Genomic DNA, 14,945 nt, shown 5'->3' with positions numbered 1-14,945 from the left:
ATGAATAACCCTCATGATCACTTGCCGGAGGCTTTTTGCTAGTATCCTATTTAAGATTTTTGCATCTATATTCATTAAGGAGATTGGTCTATAGTTTTCTTTCTCTGTTTTTGACCTGCCTGGCTTTGGAATCAGTACCATGTTTGTATCATTAAGTGAATTTGGTAGAACTCCCTCTTTGCTAATTCTGTCAAATAGTTTGTATAATATTGAGATTAGTTGTTCTTTGAATGTTTGATAGAATTCATTTGTGAATCCATCTGGTACTGGGAATTTTTTCTTATGGAGTTCTTTGAGGGCTTGTTCAATTTCTTTTTCTGATATGGAGTTATTTAGGTATTCTGTTTCTTCTTTTGTTAATCTAGGCAATTTATATTTTTGAAAATATTCATCCATATCACCTAGATTATCATATTTGTTGCCATATAATTGGGCATAATAGTTTTTAATGATTGCCTTAATTTCCTCTTCATTAGAAGTGAGGTCTCCCTTTTCATCTTTGATACTGTTGATTTGGTTTGTTTTTTATTATTAGATTGACCAGTACTTTGTCTATTTTAATTGTTTTTTTTTCAAAGTACTGGCTTATAGTCTTATTTATTAAATCAGAAGTTCTTTGACTTTTGATTTTATTAATTTCTCCCTTAATTTTTAGGATCTCTAATTTAGTTTTCATCTGGGGATTTTTAATTTGTTCACTTTCTATTTTTTTTAAATTTACATGCCCAATTCATTGACCTTTGCCCTCCCTAATTTGTTAATATATGAACTCAAGGATATAAATTTCACCCTAAGTACTGTTTTGTCTGCATCCCATAGATTTTGAAATGATGTCACATCATTGTCATCTTCTTCAATGAAATTATTAATTGTTTTTATGATTTATTCTTTAATCAATTTTGAAGAATTGTATTATTTAATTTCCAATTGATTTTTCATTTGCCTTTCCATGTACCCTTAATAATTATTTTTATTGCATTGTGATTTGAAAAGTTTGCATTTATTATTTCTGCTCTTTTGCACTTGTTTGCAATATTTTTATGCCCTAGTACATGGTCAAATTTTGTGAATGTACCATGTGCTGCTTAAAAGATGTATTCCTTTTTGTCCCTATTTATTTTTCTTCACACATCTACTAACTCTAATTTTTCTAAGATTTCATTCATTTCTCTTACTTCTTTCTTATTTATTTTTTTGGTTTGATTTACCTAGTTCTAATAGAGGAAGGTTCAGGTCTCCCACAAGTATAGTTTTTCTATCTATTTCATCCTTGAGTTCCACTAGTTTCTCCTTTAGAAATTTGGATGCTATGCCATTTAGTGCATACATGTTGAGTACTGATATGTCCTCATTGTCTATACTGCCTTTTATCAGGATGCAATTACCTTCCCTATTTCTTTTAACTATATCTACTTTTACTTTAGCTTTGTCAGATAACATGATTGCAACTCCTGCCTTCTTTTTTTTCAGTTGATACCCAATAGAATTTGCTTCATCCACTTACCTTTACCCTATGTATGTCTACCTTCCTCATGTGTGTTTCTTGTAGACAGCATATGGCACATAAGAATTAAGTATTTCCTATCTCCAACCTCTTTACCCTTTCAGTGTATTGGTGTTCTCCCCCACTTCCACCATGTGCTTTTTTATGACATATTAATTTAACCCATTTTGTTTCTTTTCCCATTTCTCTTAGTATTAACCTCATTTTTTACCTCTAGTTATCCTATACAGTGGTGTATGGATGGAGGTGATATAACTATGGTGCAAACAGTAAAAGGTGTCATTAATACTAAATAAAGTTGGTGACTAGGTTGGTGACTAAATATACCAACTTTAGGACATGAAATAAATGTGTCTCCATGGTTCAAGCAGTGACAAATGTAAGTCATTCTCACCAGAAAGCATCATGTAATATCTAAATAATTATGAGACTATCTCAGCAGGCAAAGTTCAACTTTTTGGTTACCTTGGCCTTAAAGGCTGTGGCCCTGGGATTGTGGCAGCTCTCTATTACAGTAACTCTACAGGGAAAATGGACCTGAATTTGAAAAACAGAAATTGGTATAAGTTGGAGAATTATTCCTAGGCTGACTGTAAAGGAGACAAGGACAAACAGGGATTTTTTTAAAATTCTGGAACTTTATTAATATTTTCCCTTAGAATATTTTTATTGAAAATGATTTAGTCCTATGTGTTGTATGATTTGCAGATGAAGCATATCTTTCTTCTTAGACTTAAAGGAGTCACAGTTCTTCCTTTATTTTCCCCCAATCTTGAATAGAAAGGTCCTCTTTCTCATCAGATTCTTCTTGCTCAAAAGTCCACTAAATCAAAAGATAGGGAGTTAGGGATATGAAAGGAGAAGATGGAAGTAAGGAAAGCAGGAAGGAAGGAAAGCAGGAAGGAAGGAAGGAAGGAAGGAAGGAAGGAAGGATAGAAGGAAGGAAGGAAGGAAGGAGGTAGAGAGAGGAAATGATTTATTCTTATTGCAAAAGTTTTTTTTTCTTATATTGTTAAAGTCCTTCTAGTAGCACAGCCACAAAGGTTAAAAACTATGTATTGAAAATGATTCATTTTCTAGGTACACCCAAACAAGATGGTGAATGGCGAATACATGTTTGTTGCAAGAATACTAAGATGACCACCCACACCTAGACACATTAAAATGAGTGTACACATTTACTCACTCACACACTCACATAAGACACACATCTAGAAGGAATGAATTGAAAACTTAGGTCTCTTGTTCTCAAATATCTCCCTTCTGTCTTCCATCTTTCCTGAAATTTCACCATTTGAGTATTTATTCTTTGGGGTTAAGGAATTACTAGTTTGGGAAGATGTGTTTTAAAATGAAAATACAGCTAGGAATAATAACAGATGAAATCCCTAACAGTTATAGACCACATATTATGAATTTGAACAAATTCCTCTGAGAGAATTAGTGCAAGTTATTCCTCCTCCTCCTCCTCTTCCTCCTTTTGTGGTTGTTCAGTCATATCAGACACTTCATGTTTCCTTGGCTGTGCTATGGGGAGTGTTTTCCATTTCCTTCTCTAGCTCATTTTATAGATAAGGAAATGGAGGCAAACAAGGTTAGGTGACTTACCCAGGGTCACACAGTTAGTAAGCCAACTCATGTTTATAAGAGTCATTCTTTTTTACAAAGCCATTTATATATATTATTTCATCTGATCCTTACAACTCTTTAATAGTTGTATAGTAGGTATTTTTGTCCCCACCTGACAAATGAGAAAAACTAAGGCTTAGAGAGATGATTTATCCAAGGCCCCAGAAATAGTAAATGGCAGAGTGTCAAGACTTTAACCCAGGTCTTTTGCCTCCAGCTTCAGTGAAATAATTTTTAAGCCTGCATATGGACAAACCCAGGTAAGGCATTACAACGAGGAATTCATGATCCTAGGGGATAGGGCTGAGAAATTGGAAGAAAGCTTAGAAAATGGGAGGACAATCAAAGCAAATTTTGAAGATTTTCAAGGGTCCAGTCTTAAACATGTTTAAATTACATGATAATCTAAGTGTGTCTTTCTTAAGATATTATGTAAAAACTCCATTCTTGGAGATCCACCTTCAGATTCATAACTAGGAAACCTTTCCCTTACAAGCTAAAATAGTTGGTGGAGGGTGGGTGAGAAAGCAACACAGAGGACATTTGGGGTTGAACTTTACTGCTGGCAAAGATGTCAGTCTAACCACAGGTACCTTTAAAAGATATATAGGAGCCTAATTCTTAGATCTCTTTACTTAACAAGGTTGTCTGAGTCAGGAACTGTGCCCTAAATCATATAGTAGAGACTGCAGCAACTGTATCTTTCCAAGCTCCCATCTAGCAGAAGAAAGGGTTTAAAAAGGCAACTATGGGGAAACTTTTATAGAAGGAGTTGATGGAAAGATAATTTAAAATATTTTTCTGGTGTCTCTTCTAGCTCTGTCTATATTTCTACAAATTCTAAAGATATGCATTTCTCCCTTTCCTGATCTCCATCCCATGCACTGCATCAATTGGTGACCACTTCTCTTTTGTCTGTTATGAATTCTCATTTTTTTCCTCTTTGATCTTGGTGATTTGATTTTCATTTTTCTGTTGAGATTATCTAATGACTTATCTACTTTAAAAATAGATTCTAAATTTATTAACCCATTTATTGTACTTTATGTTTGTTAAATTTTTAATTTATTTTTTCTCTTTCAAAATTCCTATTTTTATGTTGGGTTGGGCATTTGTAGTTTTTAATTTTTTAGTTCTGATTTTTTACATTTTTCTTTCTGTTGTTGAAAGGATTAGAGATATACATTTCCCCTAAAGACTGCTTTGATTGCATCCCCAAAACTCTGACATGATATTTTTGTTATTTTAGTTAATAAAGTTATCAATTCCTTCTATGATTTGTCCTTTTACCCACCAAGTATACATGGTTAGATTATTTTGTGTCCCTTTTCCTTTTAATCTTTTCTTCAAAGGCCATTTACTATTCACAACTTTATTGAGTTATAGTCAGTAAAACAAATGTTTAATATTTCTGCTTTTCTAACATTTGTATATGAGGATTTTATGTCCTAGAAAATGATCAATTAAGTTGCCATGCACAACTAAGATCTATGCATTTTCTTTTCTATTTCCATTGAGAAATCCTCAGAAATCTAACATGTCTACCTTTTCTAAAATTCTATTTAGATCCTTAACTTTTTTATTATTTATCTTTTTGTTAAATTTGTTCTAAAAGGTGCACATTGAAGTATCCGATTATTGAAGTTTTGCTGTCTATTTCTCCCCTAATTCAGTTAACCTTTTTCCTAAATACTTAGATGCTTTGCCATTTGGGGCATATATATGAAGAACTGATATTATTACATTAACTGCTTTCTCTAAGCATAATATGACTTGTCTGCATATTTCCATTAACAATGTCTATTTTTACTGTTGTTTGTCTGAGTTCATGATTACTGCTCCTTTTTTGGTCAATTTACCTGAGTAATACCAGAATAAAAATTCGGTTCCAACCTCTCATTTTAACTCTTTATGAATTTTTATGTTTCAGGTATACTCTGTTTAAAAAAAAACCCGTTTTTAAAATGCTTACCTACTGTGTATTGACTCCAAGGCAGAAGAGTGGTAAGGGCTAGGCAAGGGGGTTAAGTGACTTGCCCAGGGTCACACAGAGGGGTAGAATCTGAGGTCAGATTTGAACACAGGATCTCCCATCTCTCTAGGCCTGGTTCTCAATCCACTAAACCACCCAGCTTGCCCCCATCAGGTATACTCTTGTAAACCATAACATACTGTCAGAGTCTTTCAATTCCATTTCACTACTCTCCTTATATATTTTATGAGTGAGTCCATATCATTCACTTTCATTATTATGATTATTCATCTTTTATACTTTTTCTTCTTTTCTTCCTGATCCCTTCTTAGAAAAAAAGGGATAAAGAAAGAGAAGGCTTAAAATTGACACTAATAGTCTATAACTGAACTATTCCTATTCCTTGTTCACAAAGCATAGACCCTGCTTATTAGTTTGTATACTTTCTAATTCCACCTAAACAGTCAACTATCCAAGCTGCTCTCTTGCCTGGAATGACTCTTCTCCTTGCCCCTGCTAACTTCCACTTTTATCTGAACTTGTGGACATTTCCCTAGGGTATCCCTTTCTATGAAAATCCTATGTAAAGTCTTAAGAAGATTATAGTATTTAGCTGATATATACTGCATAAAACATGAATGTCATTTTACCCAGTTGAAAGAAAGTAAAAAAAAAAGGAAACTAATGAATGGAACTAAGAAATCAAAAGAAATTAGAAATTCTATATTCCTTTAATTGGCAATTGAAATTAAATGAAAAAGTTAAAGTGATAAAAGGAGTCAAGGTAGAAAAAAATTCAAATAAAATAAATATTTTTATTAATTTTCATTAATTTATTAATTAATTTAAATATATTTTTTAAAATTCTTCTTTCATTTAATCCTCTACCACAGAAGCTTGAGAGCAACAAAATTAAAGGAGATACAGAAACCCTGAAGAAAGAGGACTTCGGGTCACCTATATGGTTGTCAGAGGTCCAACACAACCAAAATGTGAGTTGACCAAATGCAAATGTTGAATACTATGAATATAATGAAGGGCAGAAGAGTCAGGTAAAGAGAGGTGGCAAAATTTTAGCTTCTCTGCAGTAATGGACAGTGGTAGGACAAGATAAAATCATTAACAATTGCTTTAAATGTTCCAAAGCAGAGCAAGAATTACAAGCAAAGCACTTTACCAGTTTTCTCTTAGATGCACATCTGATACAACCCTTTTTTAAGAGAAGGCATGGCACATCTATCTAGGTAGTTCAGTGAATAGATTGCTAGACCTAGAGTAAGAAGATCTGAGTTCAAATTTGGCCTCAGACCTGAACTATGACAATGGGTAAATCATTTAAATCAGTTTCCACAATTGTAAAATGGGGATGTTATATAGCACTTCCTCCCAGGGTTTCTGTAAGGATTAAATGAGAAAATATTGGTAAATCAGCTAACTTGCAGAAGGTATACAAAAAATCCCAGTTTCCTTTCTTCCAAAAGGCAATACTAGTTGTCAAATATAAACCAATTACATGATTCTGTATTTTATACAAAAGGCATATCTTACATCACCAAAAAAATCTATGAACACTTAAAACAATATATTGTCTGACGAACAAAATAGGTGTCTCCAAAAGTCTCAGGAGAATAAAGAATTTATTATCAATTGATAATTATTGAGTAAGTTTTCCCAAAGCACCATGGAATCTATCCTCTTAGTGATTATGTAAAAACCTTTGACTTAGTTTCCCAATTATGATTTATTCACATACTCCAAATAGTAAAAAGAGACCCGCATTCAGTCAGAATCTTAAAATTTTTGATGACATCTAGACAATTATTATCTTCTTTAGACATTCCTTTAAAATGGGGTGAAGTGCAGGTCATTCCTATTGCCCTCTACTCTTGGAGATGTCCTGAAGGTGCTTTCAGAGAGCCTGCAGTAGATGATTTCAATCCTAACACCTTTGTCCAATTACAAAAGGCAGAAATTTTAACTACCTGAATTGGTTTATTCAGTTGTTTTCAGTAATGCATGACTCTTCTTGATCCCATTTGGATTTTCTTGGCAAACACACTGGAGTAGTTTGCCATTTCCTTATCCAGCTCATTTTACAGATGAGGAAACTGAAGCAGCGTTAAATATCTTGCCCAGGGTCACACAACTAGTAAGTATCTGAGGCAAGATTTGAACTCAGAATGAGCACTGTATCCATTGTTCCATCTAGATGCCCTTTGTGAGTGTGTATGTAGATGTGTGTATGCTTAAAAACATATTAAAGCATGTACACACACATATATATAAGTATAGCATCCTACAATCATTGAAATTGATCCTGAACTTTATTTAGTAGATTCCCCTATTTTAAAATAATCAATATGTCTAAGCCAGTCCTTGATGCTAGAGAGGAAGAGACCGTGATACTGACCAGAGGTCTCTCCTAGTGTGCAATTATCACTTTATTACCTTGTCCCTAAGTTGAGAATAATAATTAAGGATAAGTAGAAACAGCCTTTACCTCCTCTGATTCCATTTGAGACTTGATTTCTTTTTCCACAAAGTTAATAAAGGCATCCAGGTTATATTCACCATCATATGGTACAACCTGGAGAGAAAGAAAGGCAAAACACAAGATGGTGGTTGGTCTTCCCTTGCACTTAAAGGAGGAAAACAAATTATGTTACCTAAGTGCCTCAGGGATTTGGAGTTAGAAAGGGCTTTAAGCATCATCTCATCAAAAACTATCACTTAAAGAAGGTGAAGCTCAAGCTGAGAAAAGTTAAGCAACTTGTCCAAGGTCACACAGCTCGTAAAGAGCTGGACCAAGATCTGATCCCAAAGCCAGTTCCCTCTTACCAAGATGATATATTCATTGGCCCAAGAAATAACACATGATGTGATGATATTGCCATTTAAAGCTTTAATAACTTTGGAAGTATGGGTGATATAAACTTTCCCCAAAAAGATCACTTGAAAGGCTAATTATTTACAATTTTAAAATATCAACATATTTCTGATTAAAATTCAACATAACCACCATCCTTTGCCACATATTACTCTGGTCAGTTTTCAAGCTTTGAAAAAATCACAGCTAAACAAATTGTGGTATATGATTGCAAAGGAATACTGTCGTGCAATAAGAAATGACACACAAGATGATCACAAAATACCTGGAAAACATATGAAATGATGCAAAATGAAGTGAGAAGAACCAGAAGAACAGGGTATACAGTAATAGCAATAAAGTATGATGATCAACTGTGAATTGCTTAATTATTATCAACAGGGAAAGGATCCAGGACAATTCTAAGGGGCTCCTGATGAAAAAGGATATCCACCACCATAGAAGGAACAAATGGCATTTGAGTGCAGTTTTTTTTTTGGAGTGGGGAGGGTAAAATGTGACCTTTATTATAGCTGTCAAAAAGCAAGGTTTTAGCACCCACTTATTCCAGTTTTACATGCATTTTAATGTAATCAAGTACTACTCTGCCTTCCCTTTCTGAAGGTTCTAGATTTCTGAACTTATTTGGAGCAGGGTAAAGAAAATGGGGTTTCCATTGCATCCACTGAGGAAAATCAAAATAGCTTTCATACAACTGCCAAGGGCGCAGATCCTTCAAAGAATTTTCCCTTCTTGTTATTCTTTTTTTTATTTAATAAAGTTATCACTTTAAAAATTTTATTTGGTCAATTTCAAACATTATTCCTTGGTTACAAAAATCATTTTCTATTCCTCCCTCCCCTCCTCCCACCTCTCCCATAGCAATGCGCAATTCCACTGGGTATTACATGTGTCCTTGATCAGAATCCATTTCCATGTTGTTGGTAAAGCATAATATTCTTAACTTTATTTTCTCCATGAATTTTTCTCTAGTATAAGCAATATGTGTCTTGTTTCACAACATGATAAACAGGAAATATGTATTATGTGATAATATATGTCAAATATATATCATATTTCTTGTCTTCTTGGGGAAGGGGAAGGATGGGAAAAAGAGGAAAACAACAAAAAAACTTTTTTTTTAAGACCCACTAGCCCAGCTGTTAGTCAGTGCTTGAAAGATTGCATTTCTATTCCTAGCCTTAAGATCATCTAGAGAAGGAGGTTTTGATGCATACATGACAGTTTTGATGTGACCCACTCCAGAAAAAGTATACTGAAGAGAGAGTAAATTATCTAAACCTAGGGTGGAGTTTCCCCAGCTGAGGAACTGGAAGTAATTAAATAGATATTACTGATTCATAGTTATTTAGCTTCCTCAAAATAGAGAAATGCAAGAGAATTCAGACCTAGATCCCCAATTGAATCAGTGATGCAGTGCTTTTTCAGTTGAGGAGGAGGCTTGGTATAGAGATGCTTTCTCTTTAAGCCTTTTGATGGGTAGAGGAAGTTGGCCTCTATTGTTCTCTCTCCAGCAGGTTAAAATTCCCTTCCTCATCCCAAATTAACAGAAAAATCCCATGTAGGACATAGGAAGGGCAGAGAAGGAGGAGGGGAGTCTGTAGATAACTTCTTCTCTTCAACCAAGCCCCAGCCATCAAAATGTTAAAACACTGATCATTGTCACCCAATTGGTCAAGAAGGACAGGAGTCAAATTTTGAATGGAACCATAGAGAAGACTCTGAAAACTTTCTCACCAAATCAGTTTTAGCTGGAAAGAATTTGAAGAACGGATATTTTTCCAGGAACATCTGATGAATATCATTGGCTGTGACGTCAATTTTTGCAATGGTGACAGATTCATGGTACTGATATTTCTTGCCTAGCTCCTCTAATACTGGAAGCAGAGACTTGCACTCATAAGACCATGGGGCATCTGTAAGACAAGGGCCACAGGAAAAGACATAGTCAAAGAAGAACAAAATAAAGATTTGGAACATTCATATTATTCCCCTCTCTCATTGCGAATGAGAACATTGACATTTCCCTTCCTGAATACTCCTACTCTTTAAAAATTATAGTTTTCTTACACTTGTATGTCCTAAAATTCCATTTTGAGAAGAAATTATCTAAGAACTGCTACTCCTAGCAATGAGAAATGCCACAATGGCCATTTGCCCTGTAGTCCGGTTTTTAGTCCACAATATAAATACTTTTACAGCAAACTACTGGGATGTGGACAAGGACATTTCTTAAGGTTTTGAAAAATTTTGAAGTGAAAAAAAATCAAATGGCTGCTGTTCTTTCCACCTTGGAGCACTCCTTTGTCTCTTCCTTCTCCCACTTCTCTGTCCCTGGATGTAACCCAAGGCCTCTGAGTCAATATATTCCTTAACCATCTCCTATTACCCATGAACTTCCATTTACTTGTCCTTGGAGGTACACCAAGCCCCCAAGGCATTAGCAAGGCTTGCCTGCTGGTTTCAGGAAAGGGAAGGGCCTAATGGATCCACCCAGGGAGCCCATTCTATCACAGCTCTGCTTAAAAGAAAATGACACTGATTTTGTTTTTTGTCATTACCATGACTTTCAGCAGAGCCAAATGAACATTCTAACAACTTGAGACTTCTATTAAGTATGGAAGTGATTAGAGGGAGCCCACAATGTTCCATGGGAAAGGCTATGGATTTCCATTATTTCATCACTTGGATCTTGTCTGACCCACTGGTGAAATGGAGAAACAATAATATAGTCTTCTTTCATCCCCTCTCTCCCTTCCCTCTTCCCTCCCATACTCTCATACAAACAAAATGATACCCTTAAGCTTAGTCCTGGCTTATCTTCCTGATAATTACATATTCTTTATAAAGAAAATATAGAATAGAGATGGAACCTGTGATTTCACCCATCTAGGGGACTCCTGGGTAAGGAGATGCCTACCATTGTTGGTTTGTATTTGTGCTAGTTACAGTTCTAGAGGGTAGTTGGGGGGCAAGGGCAGGGAGCCATTTAGAGCTTCAATAACTTGCCCAAAGTCACATAGCCAGGAATTGTCAGAGGCAGAATTTGAATCCAGTTCTTCTGAGCTCTAAGAGTAAACCTCTATCTGCTATACACACTGCCTTTTATCACAGTCAGTACCGATGCCACATGCCTCTCATTTCTTCCTCCTCCACTAACTACGAAATTTTGACTATTTCCTCACTAGAAACCCTTGAACTATATGGTTCTCGCCATTAAAGACTTTCTGGTATTCAAGAACCTTTTATTTCCTTGGTGTAAAATTCTCAGTGAAATTCTTCTATAATATAGAGACTTTAAAGGAAGAAACTGGCATTCTCCTTGAAACACCCCTTTCCCCCTCAGAATGCCAATTCCTGTTTCAGGCTCAGAGATCCAGATGGATTCAGGATGAGGAGCTCAAGGTTCTGTATATAAAGCTGAGGTTATCAGAAGACTGGCGGAGCGGTGAGACACCTCACATGTATACCTCAAATCCTCACCCTGGAACTTGGCACCAGCATCCTGGCAGGATCCAAGACACAAGACCATGTTTTTGAAGAAAAGAATGTTAAAACCAGCTCTGTCAGTTATTTACATTAATTAACTCTCTTGGACACATCTACTATTGAATGCTAAGCTAAAGTAATAGTATTATATCAAGGTTCCCATGGGGAAAACATTCAGACAATTATATTTTTATGGTTTCATCGATAGATCAGGCACTGGGAAGGTGCTGGGGATAAAACAAGGCAAAAATAGTCAAAAGAACTCAGTCTGGTGAGGGAGATGACATGTAAACAACTATTTACATTGTTGTTACATGTATTTTTACTATTCTATATCCTCTAGAGTCTGATCACTTGGATCTTCCATCTTCGAATCCATACTGTGTATTGTTGTTTAGTTGTTTTCAGTTGTATCCAACTCTTTGTGACCCCTTTTAGAGTTTTCTTGGCAAAGATAATAGAGTAGTTTACTATTTCCTTCTCTAGCTCATTTTACAGTCTAGGAAACTGAGGCAACCTGGTTAAGTGACTTGCCCAAGGTCATAAAGCTAGTAAGTGTCTAAGGTTGGATTTGAACTCGAGCCTTCCTAATTCTAGGACCAGTACTCTTTTCACTGAGCCACAGAGCTGCCTTTAATAATGCCCAAATAACATGTGTGATAATCCTAAGAAGTCATTGTACTCTGATGCATTCATTCATTCATTCTCCCTGAGCAATACTTACAGAACATTACAAATGCATTCCTTCTATGACTGAAGACAACCTCCTTGAAGTTCTTTCCAACAAGCACCTTGACAGGTTTAGTATCCCAGTCTTTAGGAATATTCTCACTGGATAATTGTTGCTGAAAAGACAAATTCCAAAGCACAGGGAGACTTTAGCAAAGGAAAGTTCATAGATACCTGGACCCAGGAGCCTGAATGAGGGTGGCAAGGGCTTTTCCACTTTGACTAAAAACTAATGACATATATGACCCAGGCTCAAACCTAATGATTGACCACAGGGCATGGGATTATGCATTTAGAAACAGAAGAAACTCTATCCAGCTAACTGGAGTCACAGATTATAGAAATGAAAAAGGATCAGCAGAGACAAATCCAAATCATAGATTCCTAATTTGGAAGGGTCCTTGGAGTCCCTCTAGTCCGATCTCCTCATTTGATAGGAAAGTGACGCTCAGAAATATTGTGATCAGTAATAATGAGAAATGAATGAAATTCCTTTAGATTTCAATTTCAATAGATTGGGTTTTTTAAAACTAAATCATTATATCAAGGGGCAGCTAGGTAGTACAGTGTATAGAATGCTGAATTTGGAGTCAGAATGTTCTGAGTTCAAATCTTGCCTCATGCAATTACTAGCTTGTGACGCTGGGCAACTCAGATATCCTCTGTTTTAATTTCTTCATTTGTAAAATGGAGATAATAATAGCATTAACCTCCTGGGATTGTGAGAATTAAGTGAGATGAACTAAATAAAGCTCTTTGTGAGCCTTAACAGTTTTATATGTAGGGGAGGCAAGTCATTTTATAAACCCTTACTTTCCATCTTAGAATCAATACTATGTATTGGTTCCAAGGCAGTGGTAAGGGCTAGTGTATGATTGAAAATCTGTTACCCTAAAAAAAGAACTACATATCCCAAGAGCCCACTAACTTCCTGTCATTACATACTTCCTGTGGGCAGAGGATAAAGGGCATGGGCTTTGGAGGCTCCTCCTCTCTGATGTGGAATGAGCAGTGATGGTGGTGAGTGGGGATGGCTAAAAATGGCTAACCAGTCATGGGCACGTGGTCTTTATTTTGTATCTTCTTTATTCCTTGATTTCTAATGATCAATAATAAATCTCTTAAATATAATGTTATAATTGAGATTTAATTTTAACTTTTACATTAGGCAATGGGGGTTAAGTGACTTGCCCAGGGTCACATAACTAGGAAGCATCTGAGGCCAAATTTGAACCCAGGACTTTCTGTCTCTAGGCCTGGATCTCAATCCACTGTGACCCAGCTGTCCCTACTGGGCTAGTCACAACCCCAATTGCCGAGTCCTTATCGTTCTAACTGCCTAAGAAATAATACTTAGTATCTATTCTAAGATAGAATGTAAGGATTTTTTAAAAAAATAAATAAAATAAAGTAACAGTCTCTGTATATATTGTTACTATTACTTATCCTCTTGGACTGATCACTTAGATTTTTCTTAAACCCCTTCCTTATCTTCTGTTTTAGAATCAATACTGTGTATTGGTTCCCAGGCAGGGGAGCAGAAAGGGTTAGGCAAAAGGGATTAAGTGACTTACCCAGGGTCATACAGCTAGCAAGTATCCGAGGCCATTTTGGAACCCAGGATCTCCCATCTCTAGACCTGGCTCTCAAACCACTAAGCCACCCAGCTGCCTGGATTACTTGGATTTAAAAATTGTTGATCTTGTCTCCTTAACCATTCTGTATGTATTTAAACAAAAACTCTCATATGTTTCCTATTGGCATCTACCATTGGTTAAGCACATTGCCAGTGCCCACTCCATACAGCTTTGTTGTTGAGTTGATCTCCAAATTTTTTTATGGACTTTGTCCTGCCTCCCACATACATATTCCTTATATAGGCAAGAACCCTTCTTTTTCTTAAGCCTGCCCTTTTTTTTCCTCCTCATTTTGTGCCATTTTTCAGCTTAATCAACCCTCCCCACACATGCACACCCACCTCCATTGCCTCCTTGCAGATGCTTGCCTCTAAGTGGCCATGCCTCTAAAAATGTCTGATAAAGTCCTGAATTATCACTAATGTTCTTATTAGGATGGAGAAGTGAAAGCAAGAGTATTTTCTACCAACAGTAGATGAAATGACTCCTTTGGACAAATTAAGGGTCAGCGGGGTGGTGCAGTGGATAGAGTGCTCATTTTCCTGATTTCAAATCTGGCCACAGACACTTAAAAGCTGTGTGACCCTGGGCAAGTCACTTAACCCTATGTGCCTTAGTTTCCTCATCTATCAAATGATCTAGAAAAGGAAATGGCAAACCACTGTAGTATCTTTGCCAAAAAAAAAAAATGAGGTCACAAAGGGTCAGACATAACTGTAACAACTGAACAAAAACAAACAATAATTGGACAAATTGGGGGGAGCATGAATTTATGAAGCTCCTACTTTATATCAGGCCCTGGGCTAAGCACTTTACAAATCACTATTATTCCCTTTTTACAGTTGAGCAAATAAGAGACAAATTACATACCCAGAGTCATACAACTGCTAAATGCCTGAGACTAGATTTGAACACAGGTCTTTACGTTTCCTGGCCACTACTTTCCCTAATTTCCTCTAGCAAGGAGAGGCATACTCATGAAAGCTGAGATTATAATTTACTCACCATATAATTTTTTGTATTATTAGTTCATAACACATAACATGGGATTTTATTTGGGAATGAGGGGTAAAGATGGAACATGAGTTCCTGTGTCCC

The 14,945-nt window shown here is 36.0% G+C and overlaps 1 protein-coding gene across 2 annotated transcripts in view; it reads right to left on the bottom strand.

Moving 5' to 3' along the window:
• Nucleotides 1–2,120: 2,120 nt before the first annotated feature.
• Nucleotides 2,121–14,945, bottom strand: part of PDILT (protein disulfide isomerase like, testis expressed) — a 64,315-nt gene continuing 51,490 nt past the window's right edge. For both annotated transcript variants that reach the window (XM_007498190.3, XM_056806563.1), the window contains 4 exons: nucleotides 12,206–12,326; nucleotides 9,730–9,908; nucleotides 7,606–7,692; nucleotides 2,121–2,327 (listed from right to left, as the gene is read on the bottom strand). In XM_007498190.3, the coding sequence (XP_007498252.2) occupies nucleotides 2,247–2,327; nucleotides 7,606–7,692; nucleotides 9,730–9,908; nucleotides 12,206–12,326 (468 nt within the window). In that variant the 3' untranslated portion in view covers nucleotides 2,121–2,246. The remainder of the gene's footprint in view (nucleotides 2,328–7,605; nucleotides 7,693–9,729; nucleotides 9,909–12,205; nucleotides 12,327–14,945) is intronic.

Source organism: Monodelphis domestica, chromosome 7, assembly GCF_027887165.1.
Source record: "Monodelphis domestica isolate mMonDom1 chromosome 7, mMonDom1.pri, whole genome shotgun sequence".
NCBI classification, from domain to species: Eukaryota; Metazoa; Chordata; class Mammalia; order Didelphimorphia; family Didelphidae; genus Monodelphis; species Monodelphis domestica.
The sequence above is the reverse complement of the archived record's forward strand: the minus strand, read 5'-3'. Positions and strand labels throughout refer to the sequence as shown.